Source organism: Parasteatoda tepidariorum, chromosome X1, assembly GCF_043381705.1.
Source record: "Parasteatoda tepidariorum isolate YZ-2023 chromosome X1, CAS_Ptep_4.0, whole genome shotgun sequence".
NCBI lineage: Eukaryota > Metazoa > Arthropoda > Arachnida > Araneae > Theridiidae > Parasteatoda > Parasteatoda tepidariorum.
Window position 1 is genome coordinate 78,663,590 of NC_092214.1, and position 25,689 is coordinate 78,689,278.

At 29.7% G+C, this 25,689-nt stretch overlaps 1 protein-coding gene across 2 annotated transcripts in view; it reads left to right on the plus strand.

Moving 5' to 3' along the window:
* The first annotated feature begins 371 nt into the window (after positions 1 to 371).
* Positions 372 to 25,689, plus strand: part of LOC107446986 (major facilitator superfamily domain-containing protein 4A) — a 109,444-nt gene continuing 84,126 nt past the window's right edge. Inside the window, exon 1 of one of the 2 annotated variants that reach the window (XM_016061781.3) lies at positions 372 to 1,294. In XM_016061781.3, coding sequence (XP_015917267.1) covers positions 924 to 1,294 — 371 coding nt within the window. In that variant the 5' untranslated portion in view covers positions 372 to 923. The remainder of the gene's footprint in view (positions 1,295 to 25,689) is intronic. The other variant, XM_016061780.3, reaches the window with a different exon arrangement.

Here is a 25,689-nt window from a genome sequence, read left to right on the forward strand (position 1 = left end):
AAATGCACGTAACTAAAAAGCGAAAAATAAATAAATTACGGGATATATATTAATAAGAATGGAATAATCCAATAAAAAAAATCGAAGATGATAATGACCTAATAAGTAAATATGTTAGTTCAATAGGTTATGATTATATAGTATGTTAAAGATAGAAATAATTATATATTAAAAATAGCGAAAAAAATAAAAAATAACGGAAGGAGGAAAAATGAAATAAACAAATTTAAAACGAACTAGTTATACTAAAAAAGCCGAAATGATAATAAAGATAGGTATAAATAAGTTTGACAAATGACGCTTGTTCTGTAGCAACCTTCACAGCTTTCCTCTAGATGGCGCAATCTCGACAAATGTATCCCTAACATTTGCGCTGAAAAGGTTCTTTTCAGGAGAACGTTAGTGAGGGGGGGGGGAAACGACATCCGCAGACCCTTTTCCCGGATTCCTGTTGGGAAAACTGATTTACAACGAACTGGACATAGTTTCCGTCACCCCCATTGCTTTTCTCCTTATAGGTCGGACGGGAAGACTTTACGGCGTCTTAATAGTTCTTTCATTTGAGAATATTTCTTGATATTTGCGTATGAAAACGATATAAAATATCCGGTTCCTGAAAGGCAATTTTTTTTAAAATTAAAAATGAAAAAAACTTAAAGCAAAAGCTTATATTCGTAAAATTTAAAGAAAGTTTGAAAACAAGGAAAACAAATATTTGGGATCAATTACAAATAAGATGCTGACATTAAAATATTTAATTTGAATTTGAGATGGGATGTTTCTTACGGTGTTTTAAAACCTGTTCTATGTTCAACCGTTATATATTCTTTTAGATATTTAATCACGTAAGGATACAAAAAAAAAAAAAAAAAAAAAAAAAAAAAANAAAAAAAAAAAAAAAAAAAAAAAAAAAAATTAAAAAAATGGCTCAAAGTGCGGGTTCTGAATACCCAAATGAAACCTCACAAAACTTAACTCAAGAGTATGAGCAACCAAGAACGAGCACTCCCTCAAAAGAGGAGGGTTCTCAAATGGGACAAAAAATGTTTGGTGCAACTTTACACCCTTCAAAAAGAGAACATTTTTATCATCTTTTGTGGACTAATAAACATGTGACGGGGACACTATGTGCAGTATTTTGGTCTTTTGGAATGTGTGTTGCTTTCCTTGGACCAACACTTTTGGATTTGGGTTGCAAGACAAATACAGTATTTGCAACCATGTCATGGGTATTCTTCAGCCAATCTTTGTTCGTACTACTTGGTTCAGCATGTGGTGGAGTTCTCGTACAAAGGTAAGAATGTATTTTTTAAGTATTTTAAGCAGGGTAATATAAATTATATTTTATTAATAGTACTGTAACAAGTACTTCTTATTACAGCAATTTAAATTTATATAAATACTTTTTCAAGAAGGAAAAAACCTGAAAGCATATTTTGTTCGCTGTAGTTTATTAAAATAACGCAAATTCCTGCACATTAAATGAAAAAAGGGAAAATAAATTATTTTTTATTCAAAATGGTTTAACAGTACAAAATAACACAAACTCCTGCTGATAAAATGAAAACAAAAAATTATATTTTATTTTCAGTGATTTATCTTTCAAAAAGACACATTTTCCAGTACATTAAAGGAAAAAATGAAAATAACTTATATTTTGTTCTAAGTAGCTTAACTTTCAAAATAACACAAATTCCTGCACATGAAATGAGAAAAAAAAATTAAAAATTAAATATATTTTATTCTCAGTAGTGTAACTATTAAAATAACACAAATTCCAGCGCATGAAATGAAGAAAAAAAGAAGAAGAAAAAACCCGCCCTCTAACTTAAACTGGAATGTTGATGGAAATGTTTACGTTTAATTTACTTTCTGGTATCAAAATATTTCAGATAAATTCCATAAAATTGTGAATTTATTATTCAGTAGTTATGTTTTAGAAGAAAAGGAAAGAATAAAAAATAACTCGAATTTCGTGAAAAATAATACAAAATGTAAGAATACAATCTGCACAAGAATAAGATATATGTCAGGTTGATTTTTAAATGATCCCCATTAAATTAAATATATTTAATATGTGCAAGAGAAAGAAATGAATCTCGATACTCGGAAAGAACTTTTTACCAGACACTCCTAACAATTTTACCAGAAATTTAATTAGAAAATATTTCCTATCCTTCCAAATGATACAAAATATCTGAAAAAAATTATGTTTATGATCCTTAAAATATAACGTAATAGAAAATAAATATAATTTTACGTTAAGTTTCAGACCATAAAAATTTTTTTTCCCTTCAAATGTTTTACATAGGAAAGGCAGAAAATATTTTTATTCTGATTTCGTGAAAAATTGTTAACAGGACTGAGGCCTGTTGACAACTTTGACTGACTTTAACCTGACTTTCTGCATACTGGGCTGCATAAATTGGATTGATTCATAAATAACTTTGATTTCGTTAATTTTATTTGATTCGATTTGAATTCATTTGATTTTATTCGAATGATCACCTTTTAATACAAAAATCAATGATTTAATTACGTATAGATTTATTAAAATCACTTTACTCAATACTATTTGTAATAGAAATGAATTTAAAATAAATTTTAAAAATTATTTTCAAGCATTTTTAATTTACTAAAAACTTATTGTCATACCAGAGCTTACTAGAATTTATTTCTGATTCAAGATAATAAAAATGTACGGAGAAAATATGTACAAATAAAATTTATGCATAGACCGCAAAGTGAAAACGAAGAGCATCATTTTTATTTGTTACTTATGGCGGATTAGGAAGTTATTTATGACTCAACATAATGAGAATTTTCAGATAAAATATGTTACCATAAAATTTGTGCATAAGGCTCAAAATGAGCTTCATTTTTTGTTAGTTACTTATGACAGATTCGGAAGTTATTCACGACTCAACATAACGAGAATTTATTAATAAAATATTTACAAATAAAATGTGTGCATGAACTACAAAATGTACTTCATTTTTAGTTAGTTACTTTATGAAGGACTAGGAATTTATTCCTGACTCAACATATGAGAATTTACTGATAAAATATGTACAAATAAAACTTGTGCATAAACCGCAAAATGAATATCACGTATATAATTTTTTGTTAGTTATTTATGACTCAACATAATGAGAATTTATTAATAAAATGTTTACAAATAAAATTTTTGCATTTACAGCACATAATATACTATGCCTCATTTTTTGTTGATTCTTCAGGACGAATGAAAAAGTTATTTAGGAATCAATATAAAGAAAAATTATTAAATAAGGAAATAAATTTATGCATATACCGAAAAATCTGAATGATATATCATTTATTTTTTGTTTATGAACATGTTAACAATTAGAACTCGAGTTAAGTTCAAGTAAATAATGATCCAAGTAACTACTTTCATGTTTTTACAACTTCTCAAAGATTATAAAATGTAACTACATAAAATAATTGTAAGGGCATAACATTATTTTTGTTTTCAAATATCCATGATTTTGCTGAAGAAAAAAAAGCTGAAATTATCAATAAAACGAATATTAATGTTAGATTTGTTTCTATTTGAAGTAAAAGAAAGTGGCATTCTTAGTAATTTAAGTTGTACTTAATTCAACTATTTTAATAAGATAAGTGTAAAAAGCTGATATATGAATAAAATATATCAACAACACTAACATGAAAAATTCCTGAGCGTCTTGTTTATTTTTAGTTAAGATCTCCTTAATGTCAAGTGTTGTTAAGATGTTGTTAAGATCGCCTTAATTTTCACTTTATAATCCTTTATTAATGTCGTATAAGATACCCTTCATTTATATTCCGCAAAAGAAGTTTTGAAGAGGAAAGTCTTCAGGTAGAAAAATCATCTCCTTCACAATATAATAAATTAATTCTTTTATTTCTTACATTATCCCATTATCCATAATATACTGTGGGCCTAAAGAAAAAACGGACCACCTTGAATAACTTTTGAGCTAATGATCGGATCTTCACTTACTAGTACTCAATCTTAATGGCTTAAGAAGGCGACCTCTAAAATGCTATCTATTTAGTGCAAAAATGATTTTAAAGTTTCGAAACCAGACGCAAAAATGTTTTTTCTCGGAAAAACATCCATTGATTTGGATTCCTGACTCTAAAATTATGGGAGTAACTGCAATCTGGGAAATATGGTCTAAATAATTTGTTCAGGAGAGCCGTCGAAAGTTTGAACCCCGTAATATAAACTTCACTTTCTGCGTATTTTGCCATATTTCGAGAATTTTTTGAGCAAATTGAACATTTTTTGCACGCAATTATAAAATTCTTTTATTCAAAGATAATTTCATGCAGAAAATTATTTTAAATAATTACATATTATTATTTATTATTATTCTTTTTAATAATCGAAAAAGTTTTGATTGTAAGTTAAACATATTTTTACATCATTTTAAAGAACGTAATTTTATATTGTAAAATTTGAATAGAATCTTCCTGAGAATCGAATCGTATGTTTAAAATTCGATTTCTCTGGAACTATTCGACAGATTCGTTCAAATATGGATCATAAAATTAAATTTTTTTAAATTATGTAACTTTTTTTATCCCTTACTATAAATTTGCTTTGACTATTATACAATTAAATAACAAAAAATAATAAATAATTATAAAAAAATACTTTTTGCATGAAATTATCTTTGCAAAAGCGAATTTTTTAATTACGTGCAAAAATTTTAGAAATAACTTTTTCGGGACAGGGCGAAACATTCAAAAAGTAAAATTAACATTAAGAGGTCCAAACTTTCGACCACTTTCCTCTCCAAACTATTAGGACCATATTTCCCCGATTGTGCCTACAACCCAAAATATTAAAGCCGTTAAAATAAAGGTATGTTATTCAGAAAAAGTTACGTTTTTGTATATGATTCCGTCTACACTAATTAATTAGCATATTTGAGGTCACCATCGAACATTCAAGTTCCGAGCATTAAATCAAAAGTTATTTAAAGTGCTTTTGGCGCATTGTACATTATAAGGAAAATGTATTCAGATTTAATAGTTGATGAAGCCCGGATAAGAGAGCATCAAACCTTAACTTTTAAGTGAACCTTGATTTGCTGCATCAGAGAATCCCTACCTTGTGCTTGTCACTGTATTGATACACTTATTTGTATCACATTGAGACTCCTATTATCCTAGACACTATTATCCTATTATCCTAGACACTATTTTGAGACTCCTTGCTCGGATGATGCAGAGCAAGGAGTCTCAAAATAGTAAGTGCGCCAAAAACATCGATAAAGTGAGCCAAAGGGTGAGTTTGGCGAAGTTCCCTTTTGCTGTAGGGGTTGCACCCATTTAGGAATCAGTAGAGAGTTTGCATCCTGGTGAGTGATTCCTAGATTCTCTTCCCCTTTTATTACTTAATCAATTGTAATTATGTAACCAAGAATATTTCTATAATTAAAATTTAACTTTAAATATGAGTTTTCTAATTTTAACTAAAATTAATATAATTCCTATCAATGTGATACAAATAAGTGTATCAATGGTGCCGTGACCCAGGATGCGTCATCACAACAAACAGGTCACATCTTCCCAGCTATGCAAACTCTCTACTGATTCCTAAATGGGTGCAACCCCTACAGCAAGAGGGAACTTCGCCAAACTCACCCTTTGGCTCACTTTATCGATGTTTTTGGCGCACTTACTATTTTGAGACTCCTTGCTCTGCATCAGTATCAAGAGAGAAAAGCGATTCGAACCTAAATTGGGCGTATTTGTACCTACCAGATAATAATTCTCCAAACAAAATTCCCGGATGCTTATTGAAACTCTTGGAGCACATGAGTCATCGATTACGTGCGGCTTTTTTTTAATTTTTCGGGGCGGCATCCGTTGTTTTCAAAGTTTCGTGGATCTGTAGACCTAAGACATGTTCCGACAATCATTGCTCTACTTTTAAATCACATCAAAAGTTATTTAAAGTGCTGATGCTCACTGTTGATTTCAGGTAATTATGCTCACTAGATACAGTGGCGTGCAAAAGTCTTCATCCTGTATTGCTCTAGCTTTTGTCTGCTTATAAATATAACTACAAAAATATACATAAATTTTTTAACAGATGCATATAAAAACTGTGCTATTTTGTAAAAACTGTTTTTAAGCAATTAATTTTCATTCCAATCAAATTTGAATAACAACATACCAGCTGGAGACTTTTGCACGCCACTGTAAGCCCATTTAAGATAAGCTGTGATTCTCGAAGATAAAACCTCTTCTTGAAATCTCATAACCATACACTTTTGTCACAGCATGTCGTAAGCAGAGGGCGTGCCGTATAATTAGAACTATTGATATCAATATTTGCACGCGTGATCAGATGCTTATTGACAGATATGACTTGTAAAAAATCTATGCTGATGATGGATTAAAGCATCGAAATATTTTATAAAATAAATAAAAAATTAATAAAAAATTAATTTCAAAATTTTATGTTTTTATTTATATCAAAAATCAGGAACAACAATGCATATAAAAGTAACACTGAAAATATATCTAAATATATTTTATACTTATTAAATGATAAATACAAAAGACTCTACTTAGTTTCAAAAGTTTCATAAATATGTAGCTGATTTCCATAAAAGCTATCTTTCATTAAATAACTTAAAAAAGTTCATATTTCTGACGTATTACACTGTACCAAACTTGAATGAATGATTTAAATGACAGAACTTGAGTGAGCTTATAAAATTATAGCTTATCTTTAATTTTTGCCTTCGAACTTAGTGGCAAAATCCTTATCTTTTATTTAAGCTATTTGCTCGATGGCATTCGTGGCATTTCAATTTGCTGCCAAAAGACATGCTATCTAATGTTACTCTCCGACCGTTTGTCACCAAATGCATCATTCTTCTGAGCCCAAAACACTCAAAGGCTATAAATTGGAACTTTTATCCACTGAGATCTTGTGAATTAAAAGGGCGAACAAAATAAATGAATGCCGAATATACGAAAATAAAAACTTTCCTCGATAAGACTCAAGTATCACTTTTATTATATTATAGTCTTAGAAAAATATATTATTTATATTATAGTCATAGAAAATAATCAAAACATGAACAAAAGTAGAACAACAGCAAGAAGTGCTTGCAAATTTGATCTCGTAAGAAAGATTAATATAGATTTCAAGAGCAGAAAAAAACAATTCGTGTACAAAAATACTTTTCTTTTTTTTAAATTTTATCAAGATTATTACTTGAAATATTTTTATTTCTAAGTCTTAATATTTATTTTTAAAGTAATTTTGACAAAATTATTTCAAAATAATTTTAATATAAATTTTATAAAATGAAATATAACTTCATTCCAATCAGCCATATAATTATTATTTTCAATTTTTAAACCTTATGAGACTCGTTTTTATAAGAATGATTAATGATGCAAATTGAAATGAAATTAAAAATCTATATCTACACTATGCACAGTGTTATTGTTTTTGTCCTTGAAAATTTTTTTTTAATATTTTCTCTTCTTATATATTGTGCATGTACTTTACTTTTACATATCTAAGAAATATTTTACTTTCCCATACTTCATTCATCAATTTCTTCATTTATACTAAAAAATAGTTATTTTTAATAAATTTTGAATCTTATGTTTATTTTTCAATTTCATTTTTAATGAAATGAAACAGAAGTATCCATATTAAATACTTGAAAGCTTCTTAAAAGGTGAGATCAATTATGTTAACAACAGCTAATTCTGTATGTTATATACTCTAAATATTCACTATTGATCAAGATACTTTTCTGTTTATATAAAATTAACACAATTTTCATCGAATTTTAAGACAACCCATTATTTTCATGTGTTTCATATGGCTTTATTAGGAATTCAATCCAGAAAATTTGACAGCTCACTGCATCACAAAGGAGCAGAAAATAACAAAGAAACAATTCAACAATTTAGGTAAAGTGAACAAAAAAGAACAATTAACATTTGAATCAATAAACATTTCAGCAATATAAAATTTTAAACATTAACTTGAAAAAGGTAAAGTTAGTGACAATTCATGAGAGTTCTTGCGTCCCAGTACAATTTAGTGACATTCCCACTTTTCAGGGAGTTCCTATCTAGTCCCTTGCACAACAAGAGGTGATCAGAGTTTAATATACATGTGTTACAAATTGAGCATGTTTTGCTGAAAAGAATTTTTATGTCATATAAATGTTCTGATAAGCAATCGTGGCCTGCTTTAAGCCTAAAATGGGTTACTGCTTCTTTACTTGAATATTTTCCCATATTTTGCCTTTTGATTTTATAGTTAAATCATAATTATTTATTTCGTTGAGTTTTTTCATAACGTATTTTAAGAGTATCAGGTGTAACGGTTGTTATTTTTTGAGGCATAGTTGTTCCGTTTTTTTGCCAGATAATCTGCGCGCTCATTGCCTTCGATACCAATATGTGAAGGGATCCACCGTAGAACTATAGTTTTATTCATTTCCTTGAGGAGGTTTATATCGAGCTGAATTTCGTTTAACAGCTTAGTTTTATAACATTTGTTTTCTGTGATTGCTTGAATTGCAGAAATGGAGTCTACCAATAGAACCACTCTTAGGAACACATCAGATCTTGTTTTTAGGCTCTGTAATGCTAGATAAATTGCTTGGATCTCTGCATCAAAATTGGTCATATAATGACCCACGGGAGACAATATTTCATTATTTTTATCTATTATGGGAAAAGACGAAGAGTACATGATTTGGACAATCCTTTATATTACGTGTAAGAAAATTGTGTTTTGTTACAGAAATATTTCATAAAACACCAGAAAATACTTAAATTTTTGAAAAATTATTTTAAGGATGGATGAATAAATTTAAAACACTTACTTTCCTCTATTTTTTGTTTAAATAATAGTGCGGTTTTGTACGTTACTATTTTAGACGTGAATCAAACGCTAAATTACTTTTTCTAAAAACCTTTCGCAGAATATTACTTATTGATTGCTTCCATTTTAAGGATGTTATCAAGTAACCATCCTATTTGAACTCTCTTGTTATTTATTATCTCTTTATTCTCTTATTTTATTAGTTAATTTCTAGATGCTAGTTAGCATTTAGTTAGCATCACGAATGTACAAAATTGGTACTTTTGATTGAAAAAAATTTTTTATAGAGTATTTATAGAAAGTTTTCGTAATACTTTTTTTTTGTCGTATGCCTGTTTAGGCAGAAGGGGTGCGATTGTTACTGTTTTTCAGTGGCGCCATCTATGGCCAGGAATTCGACTTCTGCCACGCCATTCACTCAACCACAACCCGTTTATAGGGCGGATCACATTCACACACAATGGAGAAAGGACATAGAACACACATAGAGAGAAAGAAACATCAATGCCTTGCCCGGGATTCAAACCCAGGACCTTTCTGATGCAAGGACAGTTCCCTGCCCCCTACACAGGTCGGTCGGTTTTCGTAATACTCAATTCCGGTTACTAGACTGAATTAAAAGCCGGCCAGGTGGACGAGCGGTTAGCGTGCCTGACTGTGAAGCCATAGGCTGCGGGTTCGAATCCCGCTCTGGGCATGGATGTTTCTCTCTCTCTCTTTGTGCAGTCCTCTGTTGTGTGTATGATGTGTGAACGTGGCCCACCCTATAAACGGGTTTGTGGCAGTGTGGCGTTGTCAATGTTGCTCGCATCCGTGACTTTGGTTCACAGGTGCCCACTGGGTAACGCGAAATGAGCAAAAATTCTTTCAAATTCAGTGCCTGCAATTGGAGGAAAAAAAAGACAGAATTAAATATTTCCTCTAAAATTTTATGTGTGTTAAATTTCAACTCAATTGTTGTCAGAACTTAAACTTTAGATTTGTGTTATGTTTCCATCTTTTCTGAGAACTGTCCATGCATACTTTCCCCTGATTAGACTAGTGAACCGTAAAATTACTAATATTACTTAATCACACTCTTTCTGATTATTGGCTGATCTAATGAATATTCTAATAATGATTAATTCTGATCGTAAAAGAAGGATTAATATGAAATTTTATTAGATTAGTAAGAAGGATTAATATGATTTCTGAAAGATATCATTTTACTACTTTTTCATATGTTCATAGTGTCAAAAAATTTTCAAAAAGGATTTTTCTTTTCTGGGAAATAGTATGTTAAATACAGTACAGAGTTAATTAATAATATGTAAATCAGTCAATATACCATGCATTTTATACTACACATATTCTTTTAAAAATTAAAATGCTGTATAAGAAGTTTTCGTAAAGAGGATTTAAAAAATGTTTTTAAATTTAAAAGCAATTTCCTAAAAAGAGTTTAAATCGGCAATTCCGGCTTCTTTTATCGGCAATAATTAAAAATTCATCGTCTGTGGAACACGACAAATTGGGTTCAAATTGAGTAATTTATGCATTTTTAGAAATTTAGAAACATTTAGGATTAAAACAGAAGCGAATATAAATTTTAATCTAATAACTAGTGGTCTGTTTCGTGTACACTTTTGTTAGTTTTTATTGCATTTCTCAAAAAGCAGACATTGATGCTGGTGTTATTAAATTGATTTAAATGCTGCATAAGAAGTTTCCGTAAAGAGGAATTTAAAAAGGTTTTTAAATTTAAAAGCAATTTCCTATAAATAGTTTAAATTGGCAATACCGGCTTCTTGTATCGGCAATAATTAAAAATTCATCGCCTGTGGAACACGATAAATTGGGTTCAAATTGAGAAATTTATACATTTTTAGAAATTTAGAAACATTTAGGATTAAAGCAAAGCCGAATATAAATTTTGATCTGATAACTAGTGGTCTGTTTCGTGTACACTTTTGTTAGTTTTTATTGCATCTCTCAAAAAGCAGACATTGATGATGGTGTTATTAAATTGATTTAAATGCTGCATAAGAAGTTTTCGTAAAGAGGAATTTAAAAAGGTTTTTAAATTTAAAAGCAATTTCCTATAAAGAGTTTAAATTCGCAATACCGGCTTCTTGTATCGGCAATAATTAAAAATTCATCGCCTGTGGAACACGATAAATTGGGTTCAAATTGAGAAATTTGTACATTTTTAGAAATTTAGAAACATTTAGGTTTAAAACAAAACAGAAAATAAATTTCAATCTAATACCTAGTTGTATGTCTCGTGTACAGTTTTGTTAGTTTTTATTGTATCTCTCAAAAAGCAGACATTGATGCTGATGTTATTAAATGGATATACTTATTGGACTTACATTTTGTGATGCTTGGCACACAGAATCTCGCGTGACAAAATTTGTGACTTTCGTGACTCCAATTCGACTAGAATTATTTCCTGTGGTGTTCAGTAAATCATGAATGCTACCTTTTAAAGTTTATTTATTTTTTCATGATTTGAGACTTCATTATTTGAGTTTTTGCTTCACTGGTTAGGAAATAGTAAAATAACTTCAATTTCAAGAAAGAAAAATAACTAAAAAAAACTTTCTTAAATTTGCCTTTGATGATATACATCTCTTAAGATATTCAATTTAATTCAATTTTCTCTTTTGATCTCCTAAAATATTTAAATTAAAATATTCAGTTAAAATGCATAGAAATTTTTTTTTCATTTTCTGATATTTAAGTTAGCTTTATATTTTTTTAAATAACTCATATGTCTGGAAAATACTCTAATGGTGGCTAAAAGATGCAAAAATGACCTTATATTTTTTTTGTTCATGTGTTGAATGAAATAAAACAAGTGTTTGCATGGTGTTTTATAAATGCTGCATTTACTACATATTTTTAGAATCATTGTAGAGCAGGAAGAAAAAAAAACTTGATATATTAGGAGTTGTAAATTATATATCTAGGGAACGAGAAAACAGAACAGTTTTAAAATCTATTCAATCTCTAATGAGGAAGGCGGGACTGAAAATAAAAATCTAATCGAACATTTGAGGTGTTTGTAATAGCAGCCTCATATCTCCTCTCCTTTTCCCCCGGCAATTAAACGTGTTTTGATATTTTAGTCTTTCTCTCCTTAGAAGGAGTTCATTAGGTTTCAATAACTTTTTGTTTTTTAAGTCTTGAATATCAGCCAGCAGCTCTTTTTCGAGAAATACTTTTTAAAAAAAATAAAAGCCTCAGAAAATGCTGAAAAATAAAGTTAAATACGGAAATAATATTTTCATGAAAATAATTGTTTCCCCTTATCTCATCTGCATTTTGGTTTAAACAACGACTTTTTTTAACATTTGGTTAAACTGTTTTTATTAATATAAGACTATACATTTTGTCGCACACCCTGGACAACTTTTGATCTGATTTTCACGTTCTAGGTCACAATCTTAAAAGTTCGACCTCAAATATGCTAATTAATTAGTGCTGACGATATTTTAGTTACGAAATCAGACACAAAAACACATTTTCTCTGAATAAACAGTTTTGTCCCCTCAAAATATAGGGGGTAGCCCAAATCTGGGAAATAGGATCCCCATAGTTTGACCAAGAGAGCGATCCAAAGTTTGGATGCTCATTTTATCTCTTGCGTATTTCGCCATATCACGAAAACATTTTAAGCGAATTAAAAAATGCTTGAACACAGTTATAAAATTCGTTTAGCCAAAGTTAATTCCATGCAAAAAAAAATTTAGTAAATATTTTGTTTAATTATTTTATTTCATAATAGGCAGAAAAAATCATGACTTTTAACGACTTAAACATAAAACTTTTAAAAATTCGATTTCTCGGAAAATATTTAACCGATTTCGCTTACATTTTGTATTTGCATTGAAAAATTAGATACTTTAAAATGACGTTAAAACTTGTTTACCTTATAATTTAAAATTGTTCCGCATTTTATTAAATGAAATAATAAATATTTACGGAAATTTATTTCTTGTATGATATTATCTTTAGGAGTTTTATAATTGTGGGCAATTCCCTTAAAAAGATCTCAAGATACTATAAAAGTTCTCTCGAAAAACGCAAAAAAATAAAAATAACATTATGGGGTCCAAACTTTGGATCACTTCCCTGATAAAAATATTTGGATAATATTTCACAGTTGCGGCTACCCCTTATATTCTGGGAGTCAGAAATTCAAAACCATTGTAAAAAGTATATTTATTCAGAAAAAGTGCGCATTGTGTCTGGTTTCATAACTTAAAATATCGTCTTCAGTAATTAATTAACATGAACCATAAAGGAACCATAACCATAACCAACCCATGAACCATAAAGGTAGAGTCCCAGAAAGTGAAGATCTGATGATTAGGATCACAGGTTTTTCAGGGTGGAGCGTCTTTTTTCTTTCTTTCTTTTTTTTTTTTTTTTTTTTTTTTTTTTTTTTTTTTTTTTTTTTTTTGCTGCACTGTTACATTAAGTTTTTACAATCCTTTTTTGTTACCCATACAATCTTATCATTGTGAGTGGAAGTTCGAACTCAAAATTTAAAATATCTTCTATTTAAATAATTACATTTGATATGTTAACATCATTTGTTTAATTTAAAATCATTAACAGTTGTTATCAATTATTATGACTGAGTATAATTTTCAATGAGTTAAATTGCTGGTCACGACAAACATGTATGAATTATAGTATTTCTCTAATTTTCCTACAAAATTGGATAGTGAATTTAAAAAGCGGATAAAAGTTTATTTAAATAAAATTTAATTTTATATGCTTTTAAGTACTCTAAAAACCTAATGGTAAATTGCATGACACGGTGTATTTGAACTTCTTTTCATTTATTTTTATTAATCCCTAAATTTACCGGATAAAAATTGATTATCTGAAGTAAATTAATCTAAATTGGTTGAATTGATTGCACTTTTATAATTAACACTTCTGATTTTGATGTTGTACAATATANCCCAACAGTCTATTGTGAGCAAGAGGGTCATCGATATTAAGACTCCACGATTTATGACTAACCTGAAGAGCCAAAAAAACTGGTACAGGCATGAATATGCAAATAAAGGGGTAAGGAGCCAATCAAAGTACAGCACTGCGATTGGCAACGCGTATATAAGACAACGAGTGTCTCGCACAGTTCTTGAATGTTTCCGTTGCCAAGGATATGGACATTCTCAGCGTACGTGCACAGAGAAACCAAGATGTATGAAATGTGCCGAAGGGTATTTTTCGTTTCAGTGTACAAAGAGCAGAGAAACACCAGCTACCTGCTGCAATTGCGGAAAGAACCACACATCGAACTTCTCTGTGTGCGAGGCCCGCCCTAGCAGAAAGAAAACAAATGCCCGAACTCCTGCAACTTCAGCTCACCGTCTAGTGACTCTCATGAAAGAACTGCAAGAGCTCATGAAAGATCAGGATGTGCTTAACCTTCTACAAACTCTACTAAAGGGGTCTTCCCCTTCCCAGTGATGATTTCTCTTTTCCTGCAATGATTCACCACTATAAGGACTTATATTCTTCAACATCATATGACCTATGAACTATTTCGACTTTTTTACCTTACGACTCAACAGATTCGATGAATCGGTAAGTGGAGGCCTAGGTAAACAAAATTTCCAGCGTTCCAGCACAGTTCTTAGATCGGTTACTGTTGCTACAATGCCAGGTTATACAGATTTAAGTGAGTCGGCGCACGGGAGATGGCACGACATAGCATCTCCGAGATAGCAATGAAATTTGGATTTTCACGTACGACCATTTCACGAGTATACCGTGAGTATCGGAAATCCGGTAAAACCTCATTATTGAACATATTTGGGATGCCTTGCAACGTGGTGTTCAGAAGATATCCCCACCCCCTCTTACTCCCATTAGTTCATGGACAGCCCTGCAGGATTCATGGTGTCAATTATCTCCAGCACTACTTCACACATTGATCGAATCCATGCCACGTCGTGTTGCGGCACTTCTGGGTGCTCGCGGGGGCCCTACACGATATTAGCCAGGTATACCAGTTTTTTTGGCTCTTCAATGCATATATGTATATATATATAAAATACACAAAAATTTTAATTAACATTAAGGGGTCCAGATTTCCTACCATTCTCTTGCACAAATTTTCCAGATAGGAACTATTTTCCATATTTTAGGGTCAAAATTCCGAATTTGTCAATTAAAATGTATATTTGTTGAACAAAAGTATACGTTTTCGTGTCTGATGTCGTAAGTTTAAAATCACCCGAAACAATTAGTTAGCGAATTTAAACTTAGTTTGTTGAACCGAGAATCATATTACGGGAAATTTCGATGCTTGGTTCAAAAGTTATTGAAAGGTATTCCAATTTTTATTTTGCGCAATGTGCAATAAATTATTTACTTTATGAACTCGATATATTTAGAGAATTGTGTGAATATTTTTCAACTCACAAACGCTTGAGAAATTTTATTTACGTACTTATAATTAGTTAGTTGAAAACGTAATGTACACAAATGGGGGTATTTGTTATACGATATATTTTTCCAAAAAATTAATATTTTTAAGGCCATATTAAACCCTAGTGATTTGGATTTTTGCCAAAATATTCCACTCTGTAAAATTGGGCAGAGGAAATCAATTGGCAAAATACCAGAAATATTAATGCTTATTTAAATATGATATACGCGAAACTGAATCGAAAATATAAATTAAAAAGAGTCTACTATAGGCATGTTGTATGACATTGACAAGTTATATGCCCATTTAAGTACGATTGATTTGGAACCGGTTGTATTGCTATTGAAGGAAAGTTTGATTAGTTGAAAAATAAAAATTATTTTAACAAAAAATTAAGCACTTCTAGTCTTAAATCACATTTTTATATTTATTTCACCAAATATAAATATTTCAATTTTTTAATATTCAAACCTATGCAATTCAATCCATAGTTATTATTTTCTAAAAGCGCATAATTACAAGTAAATGCTCAAGTTATCAAGCCTCAATTTACATAAACGTCTTTTTTTTTTTTTCAAAATTTCTGTTGCTCTTTCAAAAGTTTACTTCCTGCACGAAGACAAAAATTCTGAAAAATTACCATATTGTATGGTAAGCACATTTATTATAAAAAAAAATCATAATTCTGGTTAATAAAAACAGAATGTATACTATTTAAAACACGACTTGATTATTTTACTATTTGATGATTTTTCCATTCATATGGTAACGGTTTACCGGAAATTCTGGTTTTCAAAATTCTAGTTTTTATTACCACAAATCCAGTAAAAAATGCAAAACTGAAAAGTAAATGGCTTTTATGCGATGATCTTAGATATCATGATAGAATTACCAAATTTTGCAATATTTATCAAATTATATCGTTTAATCGTTCAATGTAATTTTATTTTATAAGATTTTTAGTGTTCCCATAGAAACAAAAACAATTTTACCAGATTCTTGATAAAAATTGCCATACTGTTATTACTATATAGGATGGTAAGGCCATTTCTTGTAAAAAAAAACCACCATAATTCGGCTAATAAAATCAAAATATACACTATTTAAATCATTCATTTGGTGATTTTTTCATCCACATAGTAACGGCAGTTTACCGAATATTTTGGTTTTCAAAAAATAATAAATGCACTATAAATATAATAATAAATGAATGCACTACTTACAGAAAACTTGTAAGAAAGTCTCGAGGTTAGTGAAAAAATTTCTGTCGTTTGTGAAAAACTATGAAGTTTGAGAGAAAGTTATTATGTTAGTAAAAAATTTTGTTTTTTGTTTTTTAACAGGAAACTTGTGAAATTTGTGAACAAAAGACTTTTGTGAGAGGTTTGTGAACAGAAAGATTTTGTAAAGCAGTTTAAGCGATGTTATCTGTACAAATGTGACTCCTGAAAAATTTTTGGTGACATAAATATCAATTTTAAATCATTCTTTTTAAATCTCAAAACCCCTTTTAAAAAGAAAAGATGGAGAATGACCTTTGACTTAATTTGTAAGAATCCTGTTTTTCAAATTTTGAATCATTTCATTTTCAACAAGTTTCCTTAATTTTTGTTTTGTTTATTTATTTATTTTATTGAAAGTTTTTATTTAACTTTCAGAAATATCCACGGCCAGAGAAAAAAAATTCTGATGCAAGGTTATGAGATTTTAAAAAGTTTTAACGTAGAATTTCTTTGTGTTAAAATAAATAAATAAATAAGTAAAATGAAAATAAAAAATTGTTTCGTTTTATCAATGTACCCTTTCCGAAGAGAATTAATATTTCTAAATCAAGGGTATTTCTATGAGCACCACCGTATAATTTGTATAAGAGTAAACTGAAACTTTTATATTAGAGTAAACTCAATTTCATTTACTTTTATTTACTTATATTATTAATTTTACTATGATTTAAAGAAGAAAGACTCAAAATTTGAAGCATATTTCGATTGCTTTGTTTATTTTTATGTTATTTTTTAGGTACACTATAAAAATTTATTTAAAGCTACTGAGAGAAAAACAAGAATCTATGTTAAATTACGTAAGTTAATTGCGTAAATTACGTAAAGAGTCTCCTGTGAATATTTTTCTCGACTTTGCAGAAACTTTCCTCTTTTAATTTTCACTAATCTCACTCGAGTTACTTAATAAATGATTTTGCATTAGATTCTCATCTATTTTAACTATATATTTTTCTTTTTTTGTGGTATGAAGATACTGCATGATACTGTATATGTATGAAGATACTGTATATATGAAGATACTGCAAAATAAACAGACACAGGTTATTCAAGAAATATCTACAAGGACTTTCTGTCCGTAGTTTATGTTATTTTGAAAAAAACAAATATTAAGAATATTCAGTTTTTTTAATATCAACAAATTTCAAAGTCATTAAAACCACTCTTTGTTAAAAGAAAATTTCAAATTTTCTATGTTCTTTAAAATATGCTTGAATTTAAAGTTACCAACAAATTTTTCACAATAGTCTTTATGGTTTCTTACAATTCAATACCTAATTCAGATATTTTATGTGCCCATCGTTGAATAGTCGACCCAATTTTTTGGGTTTACGACTGCTATTATTCAACTCCGTAGCCCTGTAGTTTTAAACCCAATCTAGAAGACAAGGAAACTTCTGTTTCAAGTATCGGGGGAAATTTGCCTTCATGGAGGACTTTTTGAGGGAACTAACTTGTATTTGCGTTACATGGAGAATAAAACCACGAAAACCTCCCACGGATAGCCTCACGGCAAGGGGATCTAACCCATGTTCTGTTCACCGCTGAGGATATTTTTACGTCAGCAGTGTGGTTGGTGCGAGGTGTGTGCGGAATTCGTATCGACCGTTGGGTTAAGAGCTCAGTTCATCTCGCTGGGAAGCGGATGCCCTATCCTCAGAGCTCTGATTTAGATGTTTTTTTTTTTTTTTTTTTTATAAACGTCGTTGAACAACCAACTCAATTTTTAGATTAACCACTACTCTCCGTAGTCTTGTAATTTCGAACCCAATCCAGAAGACAAAGGAACTCCTGGATCAAGTATTGGAAGAAATTTGCCTTCGTGGAGGACTGTTTGATGAAACTAACCCGCCTTTGCGTTACATGGAGAGGCAAACCACGAAAATATCCCACGTTTAACCGGACACCAAGGGGACTCGAATCCATGATCCGTCTACCACTGAGTATATTTTACGTCAGAACTGTGGTCGGTGCGAACCGGGTGCGGAATTCCATCGGTGGGATTCGAACCCAGTTCACTTCATTGGAAGGCTCTATCCCCTGAGCCATCACGGCTCCTAATTCACAGATATACTTTTTTTCTAATTATGTATTTCCTAACCATCGTTGAACAGCCTACCCAATTTTGGGTTTACAACTAAAAATAATAATAAAAATAATAACAATAATATTTTAAAAAGCATTATGCATTTCTCATAAGAAAAAGTAGCGATAATTTATTAGTAAAATAAACTTGAATTGAGTAAAAAGATGTCGTTTTTCACTAATGTTTGGATTTAATTAATCAGAAAATATATAATCTTGTCATAAAAAAATTTGTAACCTAACAAAACCACAACAAGATTTTATTTTGATTATCGACTTTAACTGAATTTCTTCCATAAATTCATAATAAGAGAAACTAAAGAGAGTGTTTAAAAAGCGAAGGCGAAAATCAAGATAGCCCAAGCTTTTAAAATAGAGAATCCTGTATAATAATTTTCGAGTCAAACAGAAATAATAATCTTCGTGTCACTGGAGAAATAATAATAATCTTATGTCATTTCAGCGTTTAATAAAATTTCAGGGAAGTTTTTGCTGTTTCTGTTTTTCAACCCAGAATTAGCATAGTTGTATAATGTACAGTGCGCAAAATAAAAAAACGGAACACTGAATAACTTTTGATATAATAATCGGATTTTGACGTGTACAACCCTAATGGTTCTATCACTTGACTTCTAATATGTTAATTAGGGAGTCAAAACGATATTTTAAGTTATGAAGTTAGACACAAAAACGTACTAACTAATAAGCATATTTGGGGCCCCCGAACCTTTAACATCGATACGTGAAAATCTGAGCATTAGGGATCAAAGGCAATATTCAGGGTGTTTTTTGTTTTCTTTTTTTGCGTACTGCACTCCGGTCTGAGACCAGCATGGTGAGAATTCCAAGACAAAAATAAATTTCTTCCCGAAAGTATGTGCTAAAATTGATTAATTTATTTAATTCGAAAATTTGCCTCTTATTCGTAAAGAGCACATCTGAAAACTCAAGGTAATTATACATTCGATGCAATTTTAGATTAGTTTATATAAAAATTATTCGTGTCACACGTTAAACGTTGGTGCAACGAGTAAGAAAACGCGTTCTTACTGGTGCAATCCTTTTAAAATATTTTCCGGGTCGATATTTTCCAGATTGCGCTATACCACCACTAACAGGCAATTAACAATTCCCCTTCGAAAAAAAAGATTGTTCATTGAGGGAAAGTTCACTTTTATGACCATTTCTTTTATTTAAAATATCGTCTAAATTAATTACTCTTAAGTAGATGTATAATTTTATTTGTACTTAAAATCCTATCATCAGATCGAAAATTATTGTTGCATTGTCAACGTTGGCCCTAGAACCCACGTTCTGTCGGTCATGAGATTGACAGACTAGTCCTCACGGCTATAATATGTATTCAACTGCAAGGAAATAACTGATTTCATTAGGTGGGCTTAGTTAGTGCGATAAAATTTTGGTTGTTTAACCATATTAGGTGAAAGCCGTTAATAAATGTTTTTTCTCACAGTTAACAGTTTTTATACCATCGTGTTTATGGTTATTTGGCTGTTTTGTTTGAATATGATGGTAAAATAACAATTAAATAAATTGTTATCTAACTGTTTTTTCCGAAAACTTTCAAACAGTGTTATTGCCGTATAAAAATTAGTTTTCATGAATAAAAACAAAATGGCGACTACTGGAGATTAATTTTAAAATTTAAAAAGTATCAAACTATTTAAAATAAAATCATTTAAATAAAACAAAATAAAAACGTCCTTTAAATTAGGAAGTTGTGGATGAGTCACCAGTTTTATGATCATCGATTTCTTTTGAATGCAATACAGTCAAAATCAATCTGCTGTAAATATACTCCATGCATAATCCCTGTCTGGAAAATCCCCCCAGAGATTTCGAGAGGAGGGGTCTGTCAAACCTCTCTTTGGTGTCTTGAAAGCAATTTCCGGAGGGTTCATTGTATGCACTATCATCAGTTCTAGATTTATTTTTGTACAAAAAAGCAAGGGCTACTTTTGCAGGGGTTGCACTCCCACTCTTGTATCTATTCACAACTGATTTTAAAATGAGAATTCAATTATCAGTGGATTGTTATAAATCTAAGCACTTTTATCCCTTTACGGAATCATTTCTTTCTAATAATGGTATATTAAATATTTTTCTAGTTGAGATTCATTTAAGAAAAAAAAGAGCTAATTATATAAAATTAATTTGAAATTTAATTACTGCTAATGAATGGAAGATTTTACACTGCAAATTGATTCCGAAATTATTTTCCGTGGAAAAGATGTTGAGATTACAGTACATTGAAAATCGTGTCTATACATCAGGTTCTCTCTTGATATATATATCTTAGAACACAAAAGAATTTATTCGCTGCATATGGTTACTTATTTAATTCAGACGTATAACAAAACTGAGGTTATTTAAAGATGGCGGTACAAAATAATGGTAGTAAAATAGTGTATATTTAAAAACCGGTGCACTGAGAAAAACAGTATGACTACCAGAATATGGTAAAATTTACCGTTTTTCTGGCTCTATGGGAACACAAAAAATCTCGGTAATTTTTACCGAAGCGTTTTGGAAATGATTTTGGTAAAATTAACATTAAAATACGGTGTTATAGTAAGTGAAGAAATTAGTAATTTTATTATGATACCTTAGAACATGGCATGAAAACCATTTATTCGGTTAAATTACATTTCAGTTTTGTATTTTTTATTAAATTTGTGGTTATAAGAACTATAATTTTAAAAAAAGCAGAATTTCTGGTAAACTGTTACTACATAAGCAGAAATGTTACCAAATGAATGATTTAAATACCGTATATTTTGCTTTTATTAACTAGAATTATTTGTAAATTTTCTTTACCAGAAATTTCATTACCATTCAGTACTGTAATTTTACTAGAATTTTCTTCTCCGTGCGTAATACAGGATTTTCGAGCGTAATACAGGAGAAAACCCCTTTTTTCTTGTTTTTTCATAGAATTGTATTTTTAGAAAAAAAAAGTTTTTATTCTTCTCTAACAAATTGCTCTTTAAAAGACGACAATAATATTTCTATATAAATATAGAGACAAATTTAAAGAAAGCCATATTTCCAATATTCTATTTCTCAAGAACTATTCGATCGTTCAAATTTTATATTTTGTCAATGAAATTATGAAGCTTAAAATGATGTAAAAATTTGAATGCTTTACAATTTTTAGTTTTTTGAAACCTTATTAAATAATATTATATAAAATCATAAAAGTCTATTATAAGTTATTTTTTATATAGGATAGAACTAAATGCATAATTATGCTCAAAAAGTTTCGCCTAAAATATTCTGGAGATATGATGAGATACGTAAAAAGAAATTGTAACATCCCAACTTTCATCTGCTCTCATAACAAAACCTTATTTCCCAGTCTATTTTAATTATCAAAAATTCCAATCTCTTGAAAACAAGACATGTTTATTCAGAGAAAATACGTTTTTGTATATAATTTGCATGCTTGAAGCTACAAGTTGGAACTGCTATAATCTGCCCATAGTTCATGAAAATTCGACCATTAGAACAAAACTAATTCAAGACGTTTCTCCCCCCAAATTTAGTTAGGAAGATTTACACTCTCAAAAATAATACTTTCACTTTTGACGATTTTCTATTCCTTGAGCTACATTTCATTAATTTTGAGAATTATTTCGTCACGCAATCACGTGATTTGTGACGAAATTGGAACTCTCAAGCATATGACGAAAATGTTTCCTCATCTCTGTAGATATAAAGACCTGTCCTGTCCCTGACCCCTATTTAGTCCCTGCTCATCTCGAAACCTCATCATTATGCATTGCGAGAGACAGTTTACTAGAATGACGAAACTAGGATGAAGACTGGACGATAAAGTTTTACTAAATGAGTCTACCGGACTGAATGGAGGGAAAGGAGTTGGTCTCGTGCCAGTAAGATCCCGCTTCGGGAGTGGATGTAATTTATTTTTCTGTGCTATTTTTTTTCTTATGTTATGAAGGCAACATTAACTCAGCAATATGGTGCCCACGATAAACTGATTATTAGACAAGTTAGATACATTAGACACTACTAATTTTTTTTCTTCTTTTTTTAATATAAAAGATTGATGAAATATTTCTTTACCATTGAAGAAATTCGTTTTCTCGTAGAATTGACGATAGTTATTCATCTTTTTGACGAAATATTTGCTCGGGGGAAACGGTTTCGTCACAAACATAAAAGTTTCGTAAAATTTGAGTATCCATTTTTTGCAGTGTATAGTGAGCAAAAGAAAGGACATCACCCTGAATAATTTGAATCTTAATAGTTTCTGGGGGTGAACCCCAAATATGCGAATTTTTTAGTGCGAACTATTAATTAAGTTAAGAAATCAGACAGAAAAAGGTACTTTCTCCGAAAAAACACATACATTTTCATTATTTTTTAATTACGTATTTGGATTTTTAACCTTCAAAATTTAGCCGCAATCTGGAAAATATGATAAATTCGGACATATATTTCGGAAATGTTAATTTCATTTTTTGCGTTTTCAGTCATAATTTTTTTAACTAAATAAGCAATGAAAAAAAACGCTCACCCACTCATAAAACTCGCTAACCCAAAGAAATTTTCATGCAAAAAATAATTTTTAATAATTATTTATTATTTTTTATTCTTTAATTTAATTGAGGAAGAAAGATTTTGAATTATGAGGTATAAATTTTTGATATCATATTAATCTACATATATTTCTATCGAAAAATCTGAAGTTTCAACTGTTTTTATTTTCTAGAAGCCTGAAAAACTAAAATTAATACTTTTTTTGAAAAAAATTGGGGACAATGAAAAAATATTTAAATGGAATGATTAATATTTAATGGTTTACTAACGAGGAACTTAGCGGAGCACTGCGTAAAATTTCATTCATATTTTTTTTACTAATAACCGATTGCTTATGCTAACCCCTTTTTTTAATTATAAAATGCGCTGTTTTTCTTTTAGCCGTCTGAAAATTTATTCATAATTTAGTTAAGAAATTTGAATAAAACATTTTATTGAATAAAAAAACATTTTATTCAACAAATGTCGAATTTTGTATAAGTATGTTTTATATAGAATGTGATTATACATAAGATTGTGAATAAATTTTATTTCTTAGTTTGTTTTTTCAATAATTGATACAAAATTTCAAAAATATACATACGTTTGCGTATATTTGGAATAATATATTAATCAATTTCTTCAAAGCATATTTTTTAATTATTAATACGAATATCATCAAGCATCTCTCTCAACTTCTTATATATCGTCTAATCTTAAAATAAATTTTTTAATTACCCGTCCACGCGTGTCTCACAGAATTATTTTACCAACTATTTAATCAAATTTCAACTTTTCTAAAAATCTTATTCCTTACGCTACCACGCATATTATTTTCATCAATATACTAATAAATGTTTTTAATACTTTAATTTTGGTTTACCTTTTAAGTAAAATTCCTTTTTAAATTATTGTCAGCTTTTTATTCAAACAAAACTTTGAATTATTGCTTGCTAGCTGAGAATTAAATCTTGTTAAGAAATTGAAAACACTCTGCTGTTTGAAACTATGCTGTTTGAAGTATGCAAATAGTATACCCGAAAATATATCTAGAATAAACTTTCGAATCGATAAATACAAAATACATTTTCAAACAACTTCGAGTGGAACGGAAAGGTTAACTTGTTTGAAATAGCTGTCCTAGTAACTATATAATTTTGATTTCTGGTGCTAGGGGACATTTTACTTTCTCATTCGACTGTTAAAATTTCAATTGTAAACGGAATTTTATTTAGTCCTTAATAAATGTTATTAAGGCTAGCAGTAAAAAAAGCATTGTACTGCATGGATTTGTTTAGAAAGTAGTGACTAATTATTGTTTTTTCAATCTAAGAACCTATGACTTAATCTTACTTATTTTAATTTCACGTGAAGTAAATTAATATGCTCTGTTGAATAATCCAATTGAGAGTCCAATAATTAACGTCACAAGTCTTTCACGCTTGGCGAGCATTGAGAATGGTAATACAGTAAATTATCCAGAATATTATCACGCCAACTAAGCACACCTAATGAAGCTACTTTGTTCCTTACATCTGCCTACATATTATAGCAGAGAGAGCTAATCTGTCTGTCTCATGACCGATAAACACCGCAATATTTCCTTTAACACATTAAGAGTTTCCAGTGTCCAAAGAAAATTACCTAACGAAAAGCTTTTATGTCCAGTTACATTTCTTTTTTATAGTATTGAAAGCATGCTAGTTGACAGAAACCGTATAGATTCATATTCGTGGTCTTATAACCATAACAGTCGTAGATGGTTTCAAAACCGTAAAGGGGAAAAAATTTCTGTAACGTTAATCGGATGGACAGACTGCTAAAAAGCAATTTTATATTGTGGGTAGGATACACCCAAATCTATAATTTATTCACAAAAACTTACTGTTACTATTATATTTCACAAAAAACTATTTCTTTAATCAGATTTGGCAAAAAGGGAAAATTTTGTATGATAAATATAATATTATTCTCAAACAAACTTATTAAAGAAATTTTAGGGCAATAAAATTCGTAAATAACTATGGGAAATAAATTTTTTTACCAGAGAATTATTTCTTCTTGAATTTATGTAATTTTGAAGACTGTATTTCAGTTTTTATTTATACGTGTTTCCAAAGTTTATTTTTCTGACTTCATCAAGTTTTTATTTTCTAATGCAAGTGATATAAGCCCTTTATACAGGGGTGTCTGTGAGGCGAGGTGGTTTTGAGTGTCGCAGGCAAATTATTTATCTCTCTCTGCTACTCATGGTTGATGTGTGATCTTACTCATTTTTAAACGTAATCATTCAAGTATTTTTCGAAATGTATTTTCCTTTATGTAGTTCTTTTTTATTTTTTTTCTCTTAAACATTTTAAAAAAATAAAAGAAGTAAAGTTTCTACATTTTTAATTAACTAAAAATATTATGCATAAGTGGTCAAAAAATTTTAGTTT